Below are 26,292 nucleotides of genomic sequence, written 5' to 3'. Positions count from 1 at the left end.
ATTTACACAAAGTGCCAACTTCACTGGTTTTGGGTTTTGTACTAAATACTGAAAGCCTATGTGTGTTTATTGTATCTGCTGATTAATTTATGTTATAATTGTGAAAAAAAATATGGACTGATACCGATTTACATCAAAATGCCAAAAATCGGTGCCGATAATCGTCCGATCACTAGTATGTACTATGTTTCGAGCTGATATCGTATTTGATTAATATCAATATTGAATCCAAATTAAAAAAATGTTATCAGGAAATCCTTAACCACATCAAACAGTGCTGTCATGTCTGTGTGATCATGTTTTGTTTTGGTTATGTTCGGTTTGGCTCTTTGTGCACTTGTGTTTGTTTTGTTTCCATAACAACTCATTAGTTTTCACCTGTCCTCTTGTCACGCACCTGATTCATTTGGACTCACACACCTGTCAATAATCATGTTCAAGACTATTTAAGCCGATAGTTGCCAGGAAGTCAGGCTGGCGACATTAACTCTGTTTGACTTCTGCTACCCGTGTTACCCATGCTACCACAGTTCCATGCCAAGTGAGTTTTGTCTATATTCTTGTCACAGTAAGTGTTTATCTGTTTCATGTTCATAGTTTTTTGCCCAAGTGCTAGTTTTTGTTTCATTAGTCAAGTTTGTTCTCCGCCTTTGTGTGCGCTAGTGATGGGTTGATGAGGCGTCATGAAGCGTTTCGACACATTGCAAAACTGTATTGATACTGTGTCGATACTGTGTCACTAAATACAGACATCTGCTGGACATTAAAAATCCCTACAGGCAACCTATGGACCGACTCAACTGACACTGATTTTATGACCTAGTATATACAATAATATAAACCAAGTCATTGTATTTCATTTAGGATTACCGTATTTCCTTGAATAGCCGCAGGGGCGCTAATTAATTTAAAACCTCCTGTCACTCCGGCGTTTACCGGAAGCCTGCGGGATGGCTGTGCATGCGCTAATTATTTTAAAACCTCTTCTCTCTCCGGCGTTTACCAAAAGGAATGCGGTAAATTTAGGCGTGCGCTTTGAGTGTGATGTAAGCATACCATCATGAAAAGCACATTTAATAAAAAAAACTTTATTATGGTCTTACCTGTACTTATAAATGGAGTCCATTTGCAGCTCCTTCTGACCAAAAGCATCGATAACTTGTTTATAAAAGTCTTCCTTATTTTCTTTCTTCAGTTTTAAAAGTCTCTCTGTCTCGATGGAGATATTCCTTTAATTATTACCTCCTGCTTCGATTGAAAGTCCAGTTTAGAAAACTGTTTTATTTTAGATATTTTAGAATCCTCCATGTTAAAAGTTCAGGCGAGAGGAAAAAAAAAAGACGATCTGTTGCTGCGTGTTGTCACTTCTTCTGCAGAACCGGAAGTCGCAACAAGGATCACTAGCGCCCTCTACCACCAGGAGGCGGGAGTCATTTAATGACTCATACCCTTATTTGACACACGCAGCTACGGTATATTAATAAAACATAGCTGCTTACTGTTCTTTTTAGCATACCGTACCGGTATTCAATAGCTTGGACCTTAAATCCTAGTGAATAACTCTCTATCTTTTTTCCTTTGTGCGATTGCATACTACTGAAATCAGCTTCCTCCATTTTGAAAATGAGGACAGGTAAATCGTCACTCGTGACGTAACGAATTTGACCCGGCGGAAGTTCTAGACATATGCTAAATATTTTGCGAAACGAGTTTGACCCGGCGAAAATGATAGACATGCGATAATAAAATTAATATTTTGCGAAACAAATTTGATCCGGCGTTAATAATGAACCGGCGATAAGGCCAAGCATGCGTTAATTATTTTGAGAAACGAGTTTGACCCCGCAGTAATTCTAGACGTGCGAATACTATATTCCCTGCGCCAATTCAAGGAAATACAGTATTTCATATCTTCATTTAAATAAAAATATATTTGTATCTTTTTTAGATAGAGTCAATAAATAATGTGAACATGTATCATAACATGGAAAACTAAGAGAACGTTATGAATGAGGATGCTTGTGGACAGGGATTTTTTATTTTTATTTTTTTTTTACACATTTTTATTTAAAAAAAAACAGTTTTTCCAACGTTTTAAATTTTAGACGATTTCTCTTAGTTATTATTTCTCCGGCTGTAGAAAAGACCCGCTCACAGACAATGTTCCCTCTAATTGTTCATGTGTCTGAGCAAACACTAAAACTCCCTGAGCATTCAGTGGAGCACATGTGAGCAACATCACACGTGGCAATACCAGCAGCACACATGTCTCAAACCAATCTTTTATAATAACACTCAAATGAGAGGAGTCGTTTTCATGAGATTATTTTGTAATATTAGTGATTTGGCCCACTTGTAATGAAAATAAAATAAATCTTGTTTTTCATAAGCTATGGATTAGTATTGTACAATATGTCTGGGTGGGGGTCCTGCTTTGGAAATCATGTGTACCCCTTTCAGAGATCACATTTAGTTCCCCTTAAACATCCTCATGTTGCACAATGAAATGTAAGCATAGGATGAAGTGTGCATTCCTGTAACTTTCTCTAGTAACAGCATTCCATGATTAATATCAATAAATTAACATTAATAATAAATGACAGTAGAATAAGCACACGTATGACTGAGGAGTCATAGTGTAACTTTGTGTGGTGTTCGACTTGTCCGACTTTTTGTGTGGCCATAAACGCACCAGTGGCTTAGTGGTATGCGTGTTGGTGACAGATGACAAGTTGGTTTTGGCCTGGTTTGTACGGCAGAAAATGACTAGTTTTTCGAGATATAAGTTTTTTACTCATGTTTTCGGTGTAGTTATGGCCGAATATAAACAGTTTTGCTCAATAAAGTGATCGATATAATTCCTGTCCTCGAAGCATCTCGATAGACGTTACAATAATTGAACGGTGTTGACGAACACCGTTAGGGCCGCTTGTTGTCACTGTCACTCAGAGTTGCATTGCAAAATCACACAGAATAAATGTGTTTATTTTGTTTAGAATTCAGATGGGATTTGGTGCGCGGCATATATTTGCTGTGCGCAGAGGACGCTTGAGCAGTGCGCAATTGCGCAGGCGCGCACCTTAGAGGGAACGTTGCTCACAGGGCACAGAGGAGGCGGGAGTGCGACACAGTTCGCGTATCGGTCACGTGACCAAAACAGCTCATGATCGGTCACGTGACTTTCTAAAAGCGGTACGCGCACCGACACAGGGTATCGCTCTACGAGCTCGACGCATGTGCCGATCCATCGGTGTTGCCGGACCCATCACTAGTGCGCGCCTTTAGTTTTGTACCTTTTTGTTAGTGTTAACATAAAATCATGTATTTACCTCCAAGCCATGTCCGATCCAATTTTACTTGCATCTCGGGAAAACAAACACCCCATAGTCCACGTTATGACAAGTACAGACTTCTCATGAAGGTCATTGTGTGAATGGTTTGAAATATCAATGAGATGATTTTTTTAGGTTCATAATAATCATAGTTGAGTGGAATTGATGTGCAAAAGTGTCCAGAGTTTATTACTACCTTAATGTCTCTTTTGTTGACATTGACACAAAGTACAAAAAGGAGTGTACAGTGTCTGTGTACTTGAATGGAAAGTTGGTATTTTAATGATAACAGTTTAGCACTAGCTCCAGATAACGGTGTACAACAGGCCTGGGCAATTATTTTGACTCGAGGGGCCAAATTTAGAGAAAACAAATATGTCTGGGGGCCGGTATACTGTATCTATTTTTAGGAACACTAATACAAAACCTCACAATAATGTCTGATTGAACGGAATGGAATTTTAATTTTTTTTACTGAATGAGACACCCTGAATGCACATGAAAATAAAGAATGTGGGATTTACAATATTTACTATGAACGATAAAACACTAAATATTGACAACATATGAACGTCACACCCCCTCTCATTCGACATATTTTACAATCAAGCGCAACACAACAAAAATGCAACAAACACAGCGAAATATGAACGCAAAGGGTAAAAAAAAAACACACCTACAATCTGTAATATCGGATACATCACTAAGCTGTTACGTATACGGGAGGAGGAGATGGCACAGACAGGAGGGACGTCAAATTAACTGTATATATATATATATATATATATATATATATATATATATATATATATATATATATATATATATATATATAGACAGAATAGGAATATTATCATATGTCATATGTATAATACGTATAATTTTACTGAAGCTTCAGTAGATCAGCCCAGACCAATACATTCATACCGGCTTCTCGAATTGGTCTAAAATTCAAACGGAAGAGCCAACTTCTTGCACACGAAGAAAGCCCCCACCTGTCCAGAAAGGAACACAGCCTCATTGTTCTACTACATATAAGACAAAAGGGAGTACTCCAACTCCTACAGTGCAAGCCTTCAAGGTAACACACATAGTTTACTTGCGGACATAAGATAAAACATAGAAAGAGTACAAATGGAAAAACACTAGCTGCTTTAAACATGACTATGAAGAAAGAAAGAACTCTTGAACATATATGCATTCTCCACAATACACTATATATATATCAACAATAAATGAAGTGTGTGTACTAATTTAAGATGTGTGTGGTGTGACTATGTGTGTGAATTAACTGTAGTGTGTTACTGGTAGTGTTGCACGAGAGGGGCGGAAGTCCAAATAGGGGCGAGGCAGCCTCGTAGGTCCGTGAGCACAGGGAGGAAGTCGGGGGCGATAGCCAGGCGTCAAAATCTCTGTCCAGGCGGGAGGTGGAGATCCAAGAGGCAGTCAGGGAAGCATAGGGAACACGGGGAGACGAGACACACTTCTCGTGACGCGGGAAAGGAGGTGTGCTGTTGGATCGACAAGGAGGACACGAGACAAGCGAAACACGGCGGGTGGGGGAAGAAACACAGAGAGAGTATGCGTAGAGCTTGACTACGAGTTCTTACTGTACAAAACAGGAAACTACGTTCTGGCCCGGAACGCAGGTCTCCACTGGCTTAAGAAGCCCAGGACGCTCATCAACGACAGGTGTGATGAGTGCTGATTGATTGCAGTTGTGCACCGGCGCAGCTTCTGCAGGTGCGCTCTTGGAGGTGCAATCAGCAGAGCGCATTGGAATGCGCCCGGGCCGTGACATAAGCTTTAGAACTTTGTTGTAAAAATCTCCTTCCGCGTCTGTCCCTGACACCCGCATTTCAGGCTGGAAACACTCTGTGGAAAAGCTCCCCACCCACACTGCTTAGTGCCTCGTCTAAGCTGCTGTTACTTAGATTACCATAGTAACTAATTAGATTACCATAGTAACTAGTATATCATGCAAAAGCACAGACTCCAACCACTGAAATACTTTGTATAGTTCAAGACTTAAGGTCATTTGAAAACATCACTGCACATCATAATGGCAGCTCCAGTTTCCATCTTAAAGATGTAAAAAAATGCTTTGGGAATGTCCGGCGGGCCCGATTGAAAAGCTCAACGAGCCGCATGTGGCCCCCGGGCCTTAATTTGCCCAGATCTGGTGTACGATCTACTCCAATCAGAGACTGCATTGATGTTGCAACATACATTTATACATGTTTTTGTCTCATATTCACAGCTGTACAGCTCATTAGACTTCGGGAGGAAATGGCAGCTTGTCCATGAGCGCGTCACCCCAACACGATTCTACTGGTGAGTCATCTTTTTTCTTATCGCTTATCATATCTTTTGTTGACTTGCAAATGCAGAGGCCGTCGCTGGCGACGGAGCAAGTGATATTGATGCATGACTGACTGGCGATGCTGCTAAAATATTTCACCCGTGATACAATCAGGCGGTGATTAATCTTCCCCAGCACTTGGTATTCAGCCTCCGAAGACACGTTGCCTTCGACTTCATTTCTCATAAGTCTTGCTTATTGCTGGAATTATTGTCTGTAGGTAGGGGATTTTCAACACGTGTGCACGCATACAAATACTCACAAAAATGAATGCAACAAACAGTCAGTAATTTTCTTATAATGAACTTCGTTCCTAAGACGTGCTGGAACTTGTAAGACGATTTTAGTGTAAGTTGGAATTTATACCAACATGTTACATCAATGAACACCTGAGTCAATCACACTGTACACTAAACACATGAAGGACATATTATACAATAATTAAAAGATTAAAGGCCTACTGAAATGAATTGTTCTTATTTAAACGGGGATAGCAGATCCAATCTGTGTGTCATACTTGATCATTTCGCGATATTGCCATATTTTTGCTGAAAGGATTTATTAGAGAACATCGACGATAAAGTTTGCAACTTTTGGTCGCTGATGAAAAAAAGCCTTGCCTGTACCGGAATTAGCGTGACGTCACAGGCTGAAAGGTTCCTCACATTTCCCCATTGTTTACACCAGCAGCGAGAGCGATTCGGACCGAGAAAGCGACGATTACCCCATTAATTTGAGCGAGGACGAAAGATTTGTGGATGAGGAACGTGAGAGTGAAGGACTAGAGTGCAGTGCAAGACTTTCTTTTTTCGCTCTGACCGTAACTTAGGTACAAGGTCTCATTGGATTCCACACTTTCTCCTTGTTCAATTGTGGATCACGGATTTGTATTTTACACCACGTCGGATACTATATCCTCTTGAAAATGAGAGTCGAGAACGCGAAATGGACATTCACAGTGACTTTTATCTCCACGACAATACATCGGTGAAGCACTTTAGCTACGGAGCTAACGTGATAGCATCGGGCTTGAATGCAGATAGAAAGAGACGAAATAAGCCCCTGACTGGAAGGATAGACAGAAGATCAACAATTCTATTAAACCCTGGACCTGTAACTACACGGTTAATGCTTTCCAGCCTGGCGAAGCTTAACAATGCTGTTGCAAACAACGCCATTGAAGCTAACTTAGCTACGGGACCTCACAGAGCTATGCTAAAAACATTAGCTATCCACCTACGCCAGCCCTCATCTGCTCATCAACACCCATGCTCACCTGTGTTCCAGCGATCGACGGCGCGACGAAGGACTTCACCCGATCATCGATGCGTTTGGCGGCTAGCGTCGGATAGCGCGTCTGCTATCCAACTCAAAGTCCTCCTGGTTGTGTTGCTACAGCCAGCCGCTAATACACCGATCCCACCTACAGCTTTCTTCTTTGCAGTCTTCATTGTTCATTAAACAAATTGCAAAAGATTCACCAACACAGATGTCCAGAATACTGTAAGCTTTTTGTATTGGGATACAATGTGTCCCAATAATTCCGCTTCAACCATTGACGTCACGCGCAAACGTCATCATATCTAGATGTTTTCAACCGGAAGTTTACCAGGAAATTTAAAATTGCACTTTATAAGTTAACCCGGCCGTATTGGCATGTGTTGCAATGTTAAGATTTCATCATTGATATATAAACTATCAGACTGCGTGGTCGGTAGTAGTGGCTTTCAGTAGGCCTTTAAATACGAAATTAAATGAAACATCCATCCAACCATCTTTTTCCGCTTATCCTGGGTCCTGGGTCCTGCAACCAAAGCAGAGAAGCGCAGACTTTACTCTAACCCGGGGGTCAGCAACCCGCGGCTCTAAAACCACATGTGGCTCTTTAGCGGCGCCCTGGTGGCTCCATGGAGCTTTTTCAAAAATGTATGGAAAAGGCAAAAAATGGGGTGGAAAATATGTTTTTTGTTGTAATATGGTTACTGTAGGACAGGGGTGTCAAACTCAAACACAGAGTGGGCCAACATTTTAAACTGAACAAAGCCGCGGGCCAAGGTTGAACAAATTAACCTTTTAATAGGGACCCAAACAAGTTTTGCATTGAATATTGAACAAGCAAAGCTTATATAACTTTATAGTGACGTGCAAAATCGAGTTTCAAGTAATAATAATAATAATAATTAAAAAATATCAATGGCATATCAAATACAATTTAAATAAAAATGTAATGCCTCTATTCTATTTGCAGCCTTCTGAGATTAATATCAACATTAACTTTTTCCACAGGCTAATAAATTTGAAAATAAAATAACAATGAATAAACCAACCATTCAGGACTTTAAACTGCTCAGTTTGCAACACACTGATCTAATCTGATGTGCCCAAGCCAGATGCCTGCCATCTTTTCTTGGATGCTAGTTCATTAATGTCAGGGCTAAGGCTTTGAGCTGAGGCAACCTTCATTATCGAACAAAGGTGTTCATCAGTCATTATATCTCGTAGTCCACCTGGACCAAAGTCTTGGGGGCGTGCCTTAAATGCACTGCCTTTAACGTCCTCTACGAGCTGTCGTCACGTCCGCTTTTCATCCATTCTAACAACGTGCCGGCCCAGTCACAAGATCTGTGCGGCTTCTGTACGCACACACAAGTGAATGCAATGCATGCTTGATCAACCCCCCCACACACACACACTTTGTAGCGTCTCGGAAGAGTTAGTGCTGCAAAGGGTTCTGGGTATTTGTTCTGTTGTGTTTATGTTGTGTTACGGTGCGGATGTTCTCCCGAAATGTGTTTGTCATTCTTGTTTGGTGTAGGTTCACAGTGTGGCGTATATTTCTAACAGTGTTAAAGTTGTTTATACGGACACCCTCAGTGTAACCTGTATGGCTGTTGATCAAGTATGCGTTGCATTCACTTGTGTGTGCGTGCAGAAGCCGCACATATTATGTGACTGGGCCAGCACTCGTTGGACTGGATGAAAAGCGGACGTGACGATTTTCGGGAGGGGCACTGAAATTTGGGAGTTTTGGCCCGCGGGCCAGAGTTTGACACCCAGGCTGTAGGAGGACGAACACGACACAAACCTTCCTAATTGTTAGAAAGCCCACTGTTCAATATGTTTGTGTTTATGCTTCACTGATGAGAGTAATTGGCGAGCGCCGTTTTGTCCTACTAATTTCTGCAGCCCTTGAACTCACCATTGTGTGGACTGTGACTCAACAGTTTGTTTGCATGTACAACTTTCTCCGACGTTGCCACAAAAAGACGTGTTTTATGCCACTCCTTCTTTGTCTCATTTTGTCCACCAAATGTTGTATGCAGTGCGCAAATGCACAAAGGTGCGCGTTGTTGGTGTTATTGACTTGTGTGGAGTGCTAATCAGGCATATTTGGTCTGTGCATGACTGCAAGCTAATCAATGCTAACATGCTATTTAGGCTAGCTGTATGTACATAGTGCATCATTATGCCTCATTTGTAGGTATATTTGAGCTCATTTAATATCCTCTACTTGTATCCTCTTTGTATATAATTTAGTTTTGCATGTCTCACGACACATTATCTGTATGTAATATTGGCTGCATTTCAGATAGTTCTTTGTGCGCCATGTTGTTCCAGATCACAGCAAACATTAGCTAGCTTGCCAAACATTGTAATAAATCTATGAAAAGAAGACAGCCTGCAGTTTCCTTTAACTCGGACACACACATCTATACCTTTGGCCATTAAAAGCCAGTAATTTCCAGGAGTTATCTCATCCCGTGAGTAGCCTCTGATTTACTAATTGTTTCTAATGTTGTAAAAATGTGTAGAATAAATATTACATTTCTGTCAACAAAAATTGGCTTCAGCCTGCGACACATAGTCATTTTGATAGTAGGCTGTTATAGCTAATATAGACACTTACGTCATGTGTTGCCTTCATTATAAGTCTTGTATACGTCTTTTCATTTCAGACAGATTTGTTCTTTGTATTTTTGGTCCAATATGGCTCTTTCAACGTTTTGGGTTAGAGTCTAACCGGTTACTCGGGAAGCTCCTCCTGAGGGATCCCGAGGCGATCAAAGGCCAGTCAAGAGACATAGTTTCTCTAACGCAGTCCTCGGGCCCCCAGGGGGCGGGGTGCGATGCTAGTATGACCAAGAGGAACATGCTTTATCAGTATCATGCGGTATCATGTTCATGCTTTATCAGTATCATGCGGTATCATATAGCCATTAAACCTGACTTCCTTATTTTAGTTTAAAAAAAAAAAAGAGCTCAAATTGTTTTATTCATTTTTATATTTAGACTTAGACAAACTTTAATGATCCACAAGGGAAATTGTTCCACACAGTAGCTCAGTTACAAATGATGGAAAGTGTAAGGATGGAAAGGACAATGCAGGTATAAATAGACTAAATATAGCGATATAAAATATAACATGCATACGTAATATTTACATAATATATGTACAGTATATTATATATACTGATATATTGTATTATATTATATTATGTCTATATCATATATACCAGTGGTCCCCAACCACCGGGCCGCGGCCCGGTACCAATCGGTCCTTGGACCGGTACCGGGCAAGAAAAATAAAAATAAAAAAATAAAAAAATATTAAAAAAATAAAAAAAAAATATATATATATATATATATATATATATATATATATATATATATATATATATATATATATATATATATATATATATATATATATTTTATTTTTTTTATTTATTTTTTATTTTAATTTTATTTTTTTAATTAAATCAACATAAAAAACACAATATATACATTATATATCAATATAGATCAATACAGTCTGCAGGGATACAGTCCGTAAGCACACATGATTGTATTTCTTTATGGAAAAAAAAAAAAAAAAAAAAATGTGTTATTGAGTTTTGTTTTGTTTTCAGTATCAAATGGTTTAAGTCGGTCAAAAAAAAATTCAAATACTGTAGGTTAAATAAAGATTTTTTAATTGTTTTTTTATTTTAGGCAAATTTATGCAAATTAACCTTTTCAGTTACACACTAAAAAGCGATGTTTAAATTATTCTTTGTTGTAAATTTAATTATATTTCTTTGTTTTTGTTAATGTTAATAAGGATAACATGTTTTTCTAGGGGTACTTTATAGACTAATGATAATGTTTATAATTGTGGCAAAGATTGGGAGGGGATGGCAACATGTTTTCTTCTTCCTCATGGGGTGTGTAACAGAAATTAATTGAAAAGCACTGCTCTAACGTGTCCTGGGTCTTCCCCATGCCCTCCCACTGGTCGGACTTGTACCCTGAACACATTCCCATGGAGACTTCCGGGGGGCATTCTAACCAGATGCCTGAGCCCGAGTTCCCTCCGAATGACAGAGCTTCTAGCCCTATCTACTAGTACTACCTACTCAGTGGCCTAGTGGTTAGAGTGTCCGCCCTGAGATCGGTAGGTCGTGAGTATAGTCATACCAAAGACTATAAAAATGGGACCCATTACCTCCATGCTTGGCACTCAGCATCAAGGGTTGGAATTGGGGGTTAAATCACCAAAAATGATTCCCGGGCGCTCCCCCTCACCTCCCAAGGGGATGGGTCAAATGCAGAGGACAAATTTCACCACACCAAGTGTGTGTGTGACAATCATTAGTAATTTAACTTAACTATCTCTGAAAGAGAGTCTTGCCACTCGAGGAAGGAAACTCATTTTGGCTGCTTGTCCTTTCGGTCACAACCCAAAGCTCATGACCATAGGTGAGGATCGATTGACTGGTAAATAAAGACCTTTGCCTTCCGGCTCAGCTCCTTCTTCACCATGACAGACCAATGAAGAGTTCACATCCATGCAGACGCTGCACTGATCATGATCCACTATTCCCTCATTCGAGAACAATGCCCCGAGGTTCTTGGAGGAGGATCTCGTATTCAACCCGGAGACGGCACTCCACCCATTTCCAGGTGAAGGCTATGGAGTCTGACTCGGAAGTGCAGATTTTCATCCCAGTTGCGTGATACTCAGCTGCGGCCAGATAAAACCAACAGGACAACATCGTCTGCAAAAAGCAGAGACCTAATCCTGCAGCACCAAAGCGGATCATCTCAACGACATGGCTGCGCCTAGAAATACTGTAAAAGCAAGAATATATATATATATGTATATATATATATATATATATATATATATATATATATATATATATATATATATATATATATATATATATATATACAGTCGTGGTCAAAAGTTTACATACACTTGTGAAGGACATAAGGTCATGGTTGTCTTGAGTTTCCAATAATTTCTACAACTCATATTTTTTTGTGATAGAGTGATTGGAGCACATACTTGTTGGTCACAAAAAACATTCATGAAGTTTGGTTCATCTATGAATTTATTATGGGTCTACTGAAAATGTGACCAAATCTGCTGGGTCAAAAGTATACATACATGATACATTTTGATGATGTAGAAAAGTTACAATCCAATCTAATTAGCTTCATGGCATGGCCTCTAAACTTCATGTGAGTGATTATGATTGACGACACCTGTTGACTTCTATGAGCCCATTTAAATAGGGCTCATGTGATGCAGTCATTAGACTCGGCTACAAACGCGACAATGGGAAAGTCAAAGGAACTCAGCACAGATCTGAAAAAAACTAATCATTGACTTGAACAAGTCAAGAAAGTCCCTTGGAGACATTTCAAATCAGCTTAAGGTCCCAAGAGCAACTGTGCAGACACTTGTTCGTAAGTATAAAGTGCATGGCACAGTTTTGTCACTGCCACGATCAGGAAGAAAACGTAAGCTATCACCTCCTGCTGAGAGAAAATTGGTCAGGATGAGCAAGAGTCGACCGAGAACCACCAAAAAGCAGGTCTGCAATGAATTGGAAGCTGCTGGAACACATGTGTCAGTGTCCACAGTCCTTGCTCCAGAAGCGACACCTTAAGGCTCATCTAAAGTTTGCTGCTGATCACATGGACAACATATAAACATGACCTGAGAAGTCTTGAGATGTACCACCAACGCTGTCTACGCAAGATGTTCGGCATGAGTTGGCGGGACAAACAAACAAACATCAGCGTCTAGGAGCAAGCCGATTGTACGACCATTGAGAAAATGATTTTTAGAAATCAGCTACGTTGGACGGGGCATTTATTACGCATGCCTAATCACCGCCTGCCCAAACAACTTTTTTTACCCCCATTTGCATCTTAGTGAACGGACACACAGGGAGGCCAATGTAAACGATATATAGAGACAACCCGGAGTATAATCTCAAGAAATGCGCCATTGATGGAGACAACTGGGGAAACCTCGCTACAGATCGCACAGTCTGGAGGCGTTTAGTTGCCCTGGGCACCAGCCATCACAAAGAAAGTATACGTCAGAACTCCATCAGGAGAAGAGAGGAAAGAGAGGGGCGTGAAAATAGAGCCAGCTCCTTTTTCTCCATCAGGAATTACTGAATCCCCAGTCTGGCAAAGGACTTGCAAATCAAGGCCTGGCCTTTTGAGTCACCTGCGAGTGCACAAATAGGGAAAAAAATCCTACTCAACTTGAGTGATAGCAGATGATTGTGATATACTGTGTATATATATATATATATATATATATATATATATATATATATATATATATATATATATATATATATATATATATATATATATATATATATATATATATATATATATATATAATCACTACACACCGTAGCTCACCGGCATCAAAATGTAAACAAACGCCATTGGTGGATCTACACCTGACATCCACTGTAATGATACCAAGTACAGGCATGTATCTAGTCGTTACTACTATGATTATGTCTATTTTTTGGCATCACAACATCTTCTTTCGTTTTTTTCAAATGTATATTATGTTTATAAACTCAGGAAATATGTCCCTGGACACATGACTTTGAATATGACCAATGTATGATCCTGTAATTACTTGGCATCGGATTGATACCCAAATTTGTGGTATCATCCAAAACTAATGTAAAGTATCAAACAACAGAAGAATATGTAATTATTACATTTTAACAGAAGTGAAGATAGAACATGTTGAAAGAGAAAGTAAGCAGATATTAACAGTAAATGAACAAGTAGATTAATAATTCATTTTCTACCACTTGTCCTTAATAATGTTGACAAAATAATAGAATGATAAATGACACAATATGTTACTGCAGATGTCAGCAGACTAATTAGGAGCCTTTGTTTGTTTACTTACTACTAAAAGACACGTTGTTTTGTATGTTCACTATTTTATTTAAGGACTTAACAGCAATAAAAAACATATGTTTAATGTACCTTTAGATTTTTTGTTCAAATGAAGCCAATAATGCAATTGTTTTGTGGTCCCCTTTATTTAGAAAAGTACCGAAAACTATTGAAATAATTTTAATACCGGTACCGAAATATTGGTATCCTTACAACACTAATATATATATATATATATATATATATATATATATATATATATATATATATATATATATATATATATATATATATATATATATATATATATATATATATATATATATATATATATATATATATATATATATATATATATTGATAGATGGATAAATACATTTAAAATGACTCCTCAAACACTCAAATAACAATAATTATTCTGCCAAGGAAAGTATACTATGTGGTTTATTTAATAATTTAGTAAAAAAAAAAAAAAAAAGATTTGTGTGTGTTTGTGTGTAACTTGTAGAGCACATTCAACTATACTGTGATAACTATAACCGTGATCGTTGTGGTCACAATAATCATGATATAACATGTTAGTAGTATTGCATTCCTAGTGGTAAGTTGGCAAAGGAGATAGAGCATGGTGATGTTGTCCTTCCTCAGTGTAGGTCAGTGCTTCTCAATTATTTTCTGTTATGGCGCCCACACACTAGAAAAAATAAAACATTTCACGCCCCCACCTTGCTCAGCCGCAACTATAAATAGTACAATTTGTAAATAAAATTGTTATAAGTACACCTCTGCATAACATTGTATCCTTATTACTATTAAAGAAAACCAAGAAAGGAGATATGTAAATCAAATTCCAACAAAGAATAACTTTGATACCATTCTTGAGTCTGGAACAGAAAATATATAAAGTGCATCATCAGTCAATCAATCAATCAACGTTTATTTATATAGCCCTTAATCACAAGTGTCTCAAAGGGTTGCACAAGCCACAACGGCATCCTCGGCTCAGATCCCACATCAGGGCTAGATAAAACTCAACCCAATGGGATACAATGAGAAACCTTGGAGGTCCCCGCAGATGTGGAGACCCCCCCCCCCCCCCCCCCCCCCCGAGCAACCGGTACAATGGACGTCGAGTGGATCTAGTTAATAGTGTGAGAGTCCAGTCCATAGTGGGGCCAGCAGGGGATCATCTTGAGTAGAGACAAGTCAGCGGCGCAGAGACGTCCCCAACTGATGCACAGATGAGTGGTCCACCCCTGGTCCTGACTTTGAACAGCTAGCGCTACATCTGTGGTCACCTAATAACCTCTCCACCCAGGAAAGGGGGGCAGAGCAGAAAAGAGACGGCAGATCAACTGGTCTAAAAGGGGGTCTAATTAAAGGCTAGCGTATACAAATTAATTTTAAGATGGGACTGAGGTAGAATTTCTAACTCTTACCGGGAGGGCATTCCAGAGTACTGGAGCCCGAATAGAAAACGCTCTATAGCCCGCAGACTGTTTTTGGGCCCTGGGAATCACTAATTAGCCGGAGTTCTTAGAACGCAGATTTCTGGCCGGTACATATGGTACAATACAATCAGCAAGATAGGATGGAGCTAGACCGTTAAGTATTTTATACGTAAGTAGTAAAACCTTAAAGTCGCATCTTAAGTGCACAGGAAGCCAGTGCATCCATTTTTCTGAAATCCTCTTTTGACCAACTGGAACCATTTGAAACTGAAATATAACATTAAATAAACTAAACAAACAATACATTCTGATTGACCAACAACATTAACTCAGGAGACTTGTCCAGGGTGTACCCCGCCTCCCGCCCAAATGCAGCTGAGATAGGCCCCAGCACCCCCAGCGACCCCGAACGGACAAGCGGTAGAAAATGAATGGATGGCATTAACTCAGGAGCACAATATATAAAACAGCCCTTTCCCCGCTGTTTGAGAAGAACTGCTATAGGTACACGCTAGAGATGCGCGGATAGGCAATTATTTCATCCGCAACCGCATCACAAAAGTCGTCATCCACCCGCCATCCACCCGAACCAACATTTTATCAAAACCACACCCACCCGCCACCGGCCCGTTGTTATATATCTAATATAGACGATGCAAGGCATTAGTGAGGTTAAAGAAAGGAGACTGATCCAATGCAGCAGAGACATTCAATGCGTGCCACGCATTAATATCTCTTGCAGTTCCAGCAAGCAGAACGATGCTTTTAAGAAGTTAAAAAAATGTTTTATAAAGACTAGGCCTATATTTTCGTTAGGTAAAAAAAATGTTCTGAATTTATTTCAATGAATATTAAGTTGATAACGTTAAAGTGCTCAAATAGGGACGAGGGCGGGGTGCACAGTGAAACAGTCGGCCGGGGTTTGAACTCACGACCTTTTTAGCACCCACTTAGGTTTTGTCTGCAGAATCAAACATTTAAAAAGTGTCAAAAAAGACAAACACAAAACCATTTCTGGAACAGATTATTTATATTTATGTTATTTCCAGGATTGGCTCAAATGTGCAAAACCTACTGTATTTCCTATACCCTACACACTTCCTCTTTCCTTCCTTCCTTTCGTACTGCACGTGACTCCTTTTTCTTCATTTCCTTTCTCACAACTTTGCTGCTTTTTTCTTTTTTCATCCGCTTTTTCTTTCATTATCTTCATCACGCCCAACACTTTTACGGCACATAGTTTCTAAAAGAGCATTACAACAGTTCAAGGCCTCGGCCAGGGTCCACTCTGAGGTCATTTAGGGCCCTGACCTTTCACCCCTCCTGTCCTTCTCACAGGGGCTACAGTTGGTCTCCAACGTCGACTCAGTCAATCCAAACTGTTTCTAGTGAGGGTTTTGGAGTAATAAAAAATAAAGGAAGGGGACCTCTTTGTTGCATTTTGTGCAATACAAATGCTAAAAACAATCCAATAGGTCAATATATGCTAAGATCCACTATGGACTGGACTCTCACTATTATGTTAGATCCACTATGGACTGGACTCTCACAATATTATGTTAGATCCACTATGGACTGGACTCTCACAATGTTATGCTAGATCCACTCGACGTCCATTGCACCGGTCGCCCTCCAAGGTTTCTCATTGTCCCATTGGGTTGAGTTTTTCCTTGTCCTGATGTGGGATCTGAACCGAGGATGTCGTTGTGGCTTGTGCAGCCCTTTGAGACACTTGTGATTTAGGGCTATATAAATAAACATTGATTGATTGATATAATATATATGTATACATCAGGTTAAAGAAAGGAGACTGATCCAATGCAGCAGAGACATTCAATGCGTGCCACGCATTAATATCTCTTGCAGTTGCAGCAAGCAGAACGATGCTTTTAAGAAGTTAAAAAAATGTTTTATAAAGACTAGGCCTATATTTTCGTAAATAAAAAAATTGTTCTGAATTTATTTCAATGAATATTAACTTGTTAACGTTATAATGCTCAAATAGGGATGAGGGCGGGGTGCACAGTGAAACAGTGAACAATTTCGTGACAAAGATGAACCTTTAATGATTGATCTGCAGCCATGACAAAATATCAGACAATCTCCATTGTCAACGACAGGCAGGAAAATAAAGATGAACACATAGCCTCTGTTGTAGGCATAGGCATAGGCTCATACGTTTTTAAGTTGAAATAAAAAATGTGCCTCATAAGCCTTAGGCTGTCAATCACGCGCACAAACTTAAATTATACAACAACATATGTATGTCATCCCTATTCAAACAAAAATAAATTAAATAAATAATAATAATTGAATTATAATGAAAATAGACGGTCGCGACAAACAAAGCAGGCTAAATAGCCTTACATTGTAGCCAATCGGAGATGCGCTTCACTTGAAAGCGAGGCCAAATAATTAACACACAGTAGTATATCTCCAATAGAAAAAAAAAACACAATAAACAATGCAATTGCCTTAATTCCTTTGCATTGTAGTGCGCCCAAACAACACGTAACCATCACAATTATTCAGCTGACCGAACTCAATATAGGTTAGACATGGGCTTATTTGGTATTCGTTTAACATATCCAACCGTATGTCTACTTACTTTTTTTTTAGCACTATGCAGGAATAAAATGGCATCTATAGTGCCAGGATTCAGGCGAGATCGCTGAAGGAGCGCTCACTTGCGGCACTCAATTGTTGCTGGGACACATAGGATTCTCTTTATACATTTACTGTGTCTATATATTTCCGAATTGGTTCAACCGCCACCCGCCCGAATCTATTTAAAATCTATTTTTTTCGTCATTCATCCGCAAACCGCGCATCTTTAGTACACGCACTACTTGCCCACGTAAAGTGATCTCTAGTGTATTTACAAACTTAACTGGTTAGGTCAAAATTAAGGTTTTGAGTAATGTATGGGAGGGTGTCATAACCACGAAGCATCAAATACAGAATGATAGCAACGATGACGAATAACATAGATGTCACCTTTTATTTAATATATTGCTAACCACTCCTAACCACTCCAGTGAAGACAATGTCTGAAAAGTGCATTCAAGTTCATTGCTCATCTCTCGTTTCAGCCACAACTGATCAGAGGTTGTCTTCCAACATGGAATCAATCTCATTAAGTTTGTTTCGTGTTTTTCTTTTTCACCTACACTAACAAACGGGTTAGAAGGACGAGCAGAATAAACCCTCGAGCTACAACGGGGCTGGTGTCCAGTTGGCTGTTTTATTATACAAACCCCGTTTCCATATGAGTTAGGAAATTGTTTTAGATGTAAATATAAACCAACTACAATGATTTGCAAATCATTTTCCACCCATATTCAGGTGAATATGCTACAAAGACAACATATTTGATGTTCAAACTGATACACTTTTTTTTTTGTTGCAAATAATCATTAACTTTAGAATTTGATGCCAGCAACACGTGACAACGAAGTTGGGAAAGGTGGCAATAAATACTGATAAAGTTGAGGAATGCTCATCAAACACTTATTTGGAACATCCCACAGGTGAACAGGCAAATTGGGAACAGGCGGGTGCCATGATTGGGTATAAAAGTAGATTCCATGAAATGCTCAGTCATTCACAAACAAGGATGGGGCGAGAGTCACCACTTTGTCAACAAATGCGTGAGCAAATTGTTGAACAGTTTAAGAAAAACCTTTCTCAACCAGCTATTGCAAGGAATTTAGGGATTTCACCATCTACGGTCCGTAATATCATCAAAGGGTTCAGAGAATCTGTAGAAATCACTGCACGTAAGCAGCTAAGCCTGTGACCTTCGATCCCTCAGGCTGTACTGCATCAACAAGCGACATCAGTGTGTAAAGGATATCACCACATGGGTTCAGGAACACTTCAGAAACCTACTATCAGTAACTACAGTTGGTCGCTACATCTGTAAGTGCAAGTTAAAACTCTCCTATGCAAGGGGAAAACCGTTTACCAACAACACCCAGGAACGCAGTTGGCTTCGCTGTGCTTGAGCTCATCTAAGATGGACTGATACAAAGTGGAAAAGTGTTCTGTGGTCTGACGAGTCCACATTTCAAATTGTTTTTGGAAACTGTGGACGTCGTGTCCTACGGACCAAAGAGGGAGGAGCTGGACGAAGTGGCTGGGGAGAGGGAAGTCTGGGCTTAAAGCTGCTGACCCTGTGACCTGACCTCGGATAAGCGGAGGAAAATGGATGGATGGATTATAATAATTTGTTCATGGGCAAGGGAGAAGCACCATATCTGCATTTGTGAGAGGTTGCCACAAATAAATAATTATACAGAAAACACTGGCTTGTTTTGTTTTAAGACAGCTGGCTTCTTCTACGCTGACTGCTCAGTGCTCACGCGTCAACAATCGACTCAGCATGCAAAGTAAAAAGTGTACAGTATTAGGTACTAACAATACTGATAAAAGCTGGTAAGTATGTAAATCCTGCGTGTTGGTATCGAAGTATCAATACTTTTTACAACCCTACCGTACTTCAAAACAAATAAGACATAATTATTAGGACTTAAAGTAGCAGCATAATAGAAAAACAAGTTGGCTTTGTGTTGAGGCAATCATCATATATTTCTGATTTATAACACCAAAACACTTACAAGGTTTGCGAAATATGATCAAAGTACTATCAATCTCACGGAGATTCCCGAGCCATTTTGTGCGATAACGACCCCGTGACATGCACGAGAGAACCAACAGTTCCCTTCACAACAACAACGCTACTAATAATGCAGACTTTGTGAGTGACAAAAACAGCTTTCTGGGGACATATTATGATCTAGAACAGGGGTGCACACACTTTTTCTGCAGGCGAGCTACTTTTTAATTGACCAAGTCGAGGGGGTCTACCTCATTCATATATATAATTTATATTTCTCTATTTATGAAAGAGACGTTTTTGTTAAGAAGTTAAAAGGTGTGTAATGATAATACAGGCATGTTTAACACATATACATTCCTTTCTTTCATGAAGACAAGAATATAAGTTGGTGTATTACCCGATTCTGATGACTTGAATTGATTGGAATCAGACAGTAGTGATGATAACGTCCACATTTTTGAATGAAGGAGAAAAAAAGTCCTCCTTTCAGTCAAATATCACATGAAAGTGGTTGGTTTTTGGGATCTTATTTGTCCAGCTTCCATACTCCTTTTTATACATTTTACAAGAAATACATTGCTGGCAAACTTTGTAGCTTGCAAGTTTGTGCACGCCAGCTTTCTGAGACTCTTATTTTGTTAACGCTGGCCGGATGAAGCAGCGCTTTTATTGTGAAGACAGGAACTGTGCAGTCGGTCTTTAGAGTTTTGACGGCAGGTACGGCGCGAGAGTCTGTTGAAATAAAAAGTGTTTCTCGCCTTCCTGTCGGTCGTTTTTTCTTAATAATGATCTCGCAGCAGCCAGCGTCATCTCAGAAGAGCCTCGGGTGCCGTGAATGTCAATCAAGTGACGTCTTGGTGAAGATTGATGATCGCAAATGTTTACGTCTATTTCTTTTTAATGCCTAGCTGGCGGTCGACTGACACACCCTCCGCGATCGACCGGTAGCTCGCCATCGACATAATGGGCACCCCTGATCTAGAACTTTATATTTTTGAGACCGAACACAAAGAGGATGAAGATCAAGCCCCAGAAGGCGAGTACTAAACGGATCCAGCTTTAGTAAAACACTAAAGATCATGTAGCAGATATACTAAGTGCTAAACAAGAGTATATACAAACTAAACATAACAAAACAAACATTTGCTGTACAATCATCGCTCCAGCTGGGATGCCAACCGACGGGACGCTTACATAATCCCATTAAGATGAAGAATTAGTCGTGATGGGTTTAAAAAAAAAAAAAAAAGTACTACCAGCGTCTTTTCCGACGATTTTAGGGTCAAAGTTGACCAAACTGTGTCATTCCTCTACTATTTATGCGAAAGGCATGAGTTATATTCTAGAATTACCTTTTACCAATTTAGATTAGAGGCAAAGCAGAAGGAGCTGCAGGACACCAGTCAGTGTCAACAATATAGCACGTAAACCAGGGGTCACCAACGCGGTGCCCGCGGGCACCAGGTAGCCCGTAAGGACCAGATGAGTAGCCCGACGGCCTGTTCTAAAAATAGCTCAAATAGCAGCACTTACCAGTGAGCTGCATCTATTTTTTAAATTGTATTTATTTACTAGCAAGCTGGTCTCGCTTTGCCCGACATTTTTAATTCTAAGAGAGACAAAACTCAAATAGAATTTGAAAATCCAAGAAAATATTTTAAAGACTTGGTCTTCACTTGTTTAAATAAATTCATTCATTTTTTTACTTTGCTTCTTATAACTTTCAGAAAGACAATTTTAGAGAAAAAATACAACCTTAAAAATGATTTTAGGATTTTTAAACACATGTACCTTTTTACCTTTTAAATTCCTTCCTTTTCTTTCCTGACAATTTAAATCAATGTTCAAGTAAAAAACATTGTTTTATTGTAAAGAATAATAAATAGATTTTAATTTAATTCTTCATTTTAGCTTCTATTTTTCCGACGAAGAATATTCGTGAAATATTTCTTCAAACTTATTATGATTAAAATTCAAAAAAATTATTCTGGAAAATCCAGAAAATCTGTAGAATCAAATTTAAATCTTATTTCAAAGTCTTTTGAATTTTTTTTTAAATTTTTGTTCTGGAAAATCTAGAAAAAATAGTCATTTGTCTTTGTTAGAAATATAGCTTGGTCCAATTTGCTATATACTCTAACAAAGTGTAGATTGGATTTTAACCTATTTAAAACAAGTCATCAAAATTCTAAAATTAATCTTAATCAGGAAAAATTACTAATGATGTTCCATAAATTATTTTTTTAAGTTTTTCTCTTCTTTTTTTGGTTGAATTTTGAATTTTAAAGAGTCGAAATTGAAGATAAACTATGTTTCAAAATGTAATTGTAATTTTTTTCGTGTTTTCTCCTCTATTAAACCGTTCAATTAAGTGTAAATATTATTAATTATTAATAATAACATAGAGTTAAAGGTAAATTGAGCAAATTGGCTATTTCTGGCAATTTATTTAAGTGTGTATCAAACTGGTAGCCCTTCGCATTAATCAGTACCCAAGAAGTAGCTCTTGGTTTCAAAAAGGTTGGTGACCCCTGACGTAAACTAGTAGTTAGGTCACTGCGATCAATGCGCCGCTAAAATAGATCGTCTGCGTTAGCAATTCTAATAACAATATTGCCAATACTTGGTCAATATTCAGGTCAGGCAATGTAAACGGAGTGTTGTTGGCAGTTTTTGTATGATTATTTAGAGGGCTTTGTGGGCGGAATCCGTTATGAGCTCAAATTTGAGAATGTTTATCTGCGATTCAGAATGTATGAAAAAAAGAAAAACATATGTGTTCTTGTTGTACGTAGGGATTTTGAATGTTATATTTCCAGTATGATTGGTCTGCCTTCTAATGGCAGGGAACAGAAGAGTTCCCACCGTGACATCATCAGATCCTGAGTCTACGGAAATTGCTGAAACTCTTATATAATTATTATATAATATAATAGGATTATTTTCTATATTGTATTAATATTCAAAATAGCTCTTTAAAATCGTCATGTTTTGTGGCTATGTAGACAATATTTTCACATACTTTGCAAATTGAAAATATAATTGGATAACAAGCGGTAGAAAACGGATGGAGGGTTTAACGCAGGGCTCCCCAAACTTTTTGACTCTGGGACCGCATTGGGTAAAAAAAAATTTGGCGTATATATATATATATATATATATATATATATATATATATATATATATATATATCTTTATATATCTTTATTAGGGTTGTATAATATACTGATATTAACATAGTACCGCGATACTAATGAATCATTTTCGGTACAATACCGTCTTTGAAATGTACCGGTCCCACAGGCGCCCGCGTTGAAGTCACGTCGTGACATTGCTGGTTTACGAGCAGAGGAGCATGTTCGGCAGCGCACAATCACGGAGTACTTACAAGCAGACACAGTGTGTAGACAGAAAAGGGAAAACGGACGTATTTTGGCTTAAAAACTGACGATAAAGGTGAAGTTATAACACTGAAACGCCCTCAGGAAGAAGTGCTTTATTACATGGCAAGGTAGCTAACGACTAACGTCTATCCGCAGTCGGCAGTGTTTTAGCTACTTCTAAATCACTAATCTTGGTCTCCATGGCGACAAATAAAGTACGTTTCTTACAAGTATCATCCCTGCAGGACGAGGAATAGCTAAACATGCTTCACTACACACCGTAGCTCACCGCCGTCAAAATGTAAACAAAGGCCATGGGTGGATCTACACTTAACATCCACTGTAATTATATCAAGTACAGTCACGTATCTAATCAATACTACTATGATTACGTCAATATTTTTTGGCATCACAACATCTTCTTTCGTTTTTTTTAGATGTATATTATGTTTATAAACTCAGGAAATATGTCCCTGGACACATGAGGACTTTGAATATGACCAATGTATGAACCTGTAATTACTTGGTATCGGATTGATACCCAAATTTGTGGTATCATCCAAAACTAAGGTCTGTGCAGGTTGTGTGGCGGTAAAGGAACTATGGCGCACATTCTTTCTGGGTGCAAAACAGCATTGACCCAAGGAAGATACAGGTGGCGCCATGACAGGGTGTTGGCAATGCTCGCAGACATCTTAGAGCAAGAGAGGAGAAAGAAACACCCGGCCAAAACTAAGCCACTGCTGAGCACCACCACCTTCGTGAAAGAGGGTCATAGACCAGTTATCCAAGGCCAAGCCAAGCAAAACTTCCTGCAGTTGACCCAGGGTTGGGAGATGGAGGTCGACCTGGGGAGGAAGCTCCTCTTCCCAGAGGCGGTACTGTCCACCACTCTAAGACCAGACATAGTTATGTGGTCCCCAGAGGGAAAGGAAATCATCCTGGTGGAACTTACTGTCTGATGGGAGGAGGGATGTGAGGAAGTGGCAGAGAGGAAGAAAACCAAGTACCAACAACTTGTCCAGGACTGCCGGGACAAGGGGTGGATGGCATGGCTGATGACAGTGGAAGTCGGATGTCGAGGATTCCCTGCTCGATCTGTGTGGAATCTGATGACAAAGGTCGGATTGAGAGGTCACTCGAGGAAAACAGCCGTTCGTAGGCTGGGAGAAGCGGCAGAGAGAGCCTCCTGTTGGCTCTGGCATAAAAGAGAGGACAATAGCTGGAAGCCTGGATGAGAGGGGCAGTGATCTGGCCAATCACTGCTGACCCACCAACCGGAGAGTGTTGTGGTTAAGGGTCGAAACACTCGGTGAACGTTGGGGACCACCTGATGACCTCTTGTCCAGGCCAAAGCTTTATCCATTAGAGATGGATTAAAATAGCATCTTTGATGTATTTGCAAACTTTATAAACTCAGGAAGTATGTCCCTGGACACATGAGGACTGTGAATATGACCAATGTATTGACTTGGTATCGGATTGATACCCAAAGTTGTGGTAGCATCAAAACTAATGTAAAGCATCCAAACAACAGCAGAATATGCGATCATTACATTTTAACAGAAGTGTAGATAGAACATGTTAAAAGAGAAAGTAAGCAGATATTAACAGTAAATAAACAAGTAGATTAATAATGAATTTTCTACCACTTGTCTTTAATAATGTTGACAAAATAATAGACTAATAAATGACACAATATGTTACTGCATATGTCAGCGCACTAATTAGGAGCCTTTGCTTGTTTACTTACTACTAAAAGACAAGTTGTCTTGTATGTTCACTGTCACACCCCGCCTCGGGTGAAGGTAATGTAACCTTTGCAAACAGTGTTGTTTTTGACAACCATCTTACATTTAGTCTTAGTCTTAGTCTTTTGGACTGAAATGCTTATTAGTTTTAGTCACATTTTAGTCACTTTTATATGTGATAGTTTTAGTCCAGTTTTAGTCGATGAAAACTCAAAAAGGTTTTAGTCTAGTTTTAGTCCAAAAAAAAAGAATAAAAAGTATAATAAGTATATAAGTATAGTCTTTTAACAAATTCATTTAGGTCAATAAGTATTGGAGATTGCTGTTGGGCAGTGTCACACATAAGTTGTGAAAATAGCAGCAGATCTATAAGTTCAACCCATTGTAAGCTTGCAGATCTGCTATTTTCACAAATAATAACAATAAAGGAATGGTTTTAGACATATACGGTTTCCACCCAACAGCGAATTTCTGATCCAAGGATTGTGTATTACGCACAGATAAAGTGGTAACAGTGGAATCAAAGTTCATTACTCCAAAAAAGCCAAAAAACATTCTACTTCAGCAATTGTGGCTTTATTTCTCAGAATTTGTTAAAGTACAATGAACATAAACATGCCCAAAATATGAGTGGTGGATGAGGAACACATATGCTCAACTTGGCCCTGTCTGCCAGTGCAATTACAACCGATATCATACAACCCCACTCCCTTTAATTTGTGCAAACCATGTAATTAAATGATCAATTAATTCCTGATTCCTTAATGGGGCTGCACAACGTCACTTGTGGCTTTTAGGCTAAAGCTAGCAGACTCTACGTATAACAGTAACTCGACCTGTTTAACATATCAAGTTACGTGCTGACAGAACGTACTCACAAAGAGATAACCACACCGTCACTGAATGTAAACATGGCTAAACATGCTGCTAAAGTAACACACACGTAATTAACGTTTACGTCAGCGTAACAAAAGCTAACTTTAGCCTGAAGTTAGCAGCCCATTTGCGCCAGGAGTAAGTGGAAAACGTACTAATGTATTAGCTTACTATGACATTTATCGATTATGTTAACAGCATTTGTAACTTACCTTCGAAAAAATATCCTTGTGGCGAGCCTTAAGGTGCCGCTTAAGGTTGGTCGTATTTTTTCCGCATATTTTGTGGCCACATTTGTCACC

At 39.0% G+C, this 26,292-nt stretch overlaps 1 protein-coding gene across 4 annotated transcripts in view; it reads left to right on the top strand.

The window, feature by feature from the left end:
- sorcs3a (sortilin related VPS10 domain containing receptor 3a) overlaps positions 1-26,292 on the top strand; it is a 712,571-nt gene that overhangs the window by 462,676 nt on the left and 223,603 nt on the right. For all 4 annotated transcript variants that reach the window (XM_062027155.1, XM_062027158.1, XM_062027156.1 and 1 more), the window contains exon 5: positions 5,593-5,666. In XM_062027155.1, coding sequence (XP_061883139.1) covers positions 5,593-5,666 — 74 coding nt within the window. The remainder of the gene's footprint in view (positions 1-5,592; positions 5,667-26,292) is intronic.

Source organism: Entelurus aequoreus, linkage group LG18 (assembly GCF_033978785.1).
Source record: "Entelurus aequoreus isolate RoL-2023_Sb linkage group LG18, RoL_Eaeq_v1.1, whole genome shotgun sequence".
In the NCBI taxonomy this organism is placed as follows: Eukaryota; Metazoa; Chordata; class Actinopteri; order Syngnathiformes; family Syngnathidae; genus Entelurus; species Entelurus aequoreus.
This window is presented reverse-complemented; position numbering and strand designations above follow the sequence as displayed.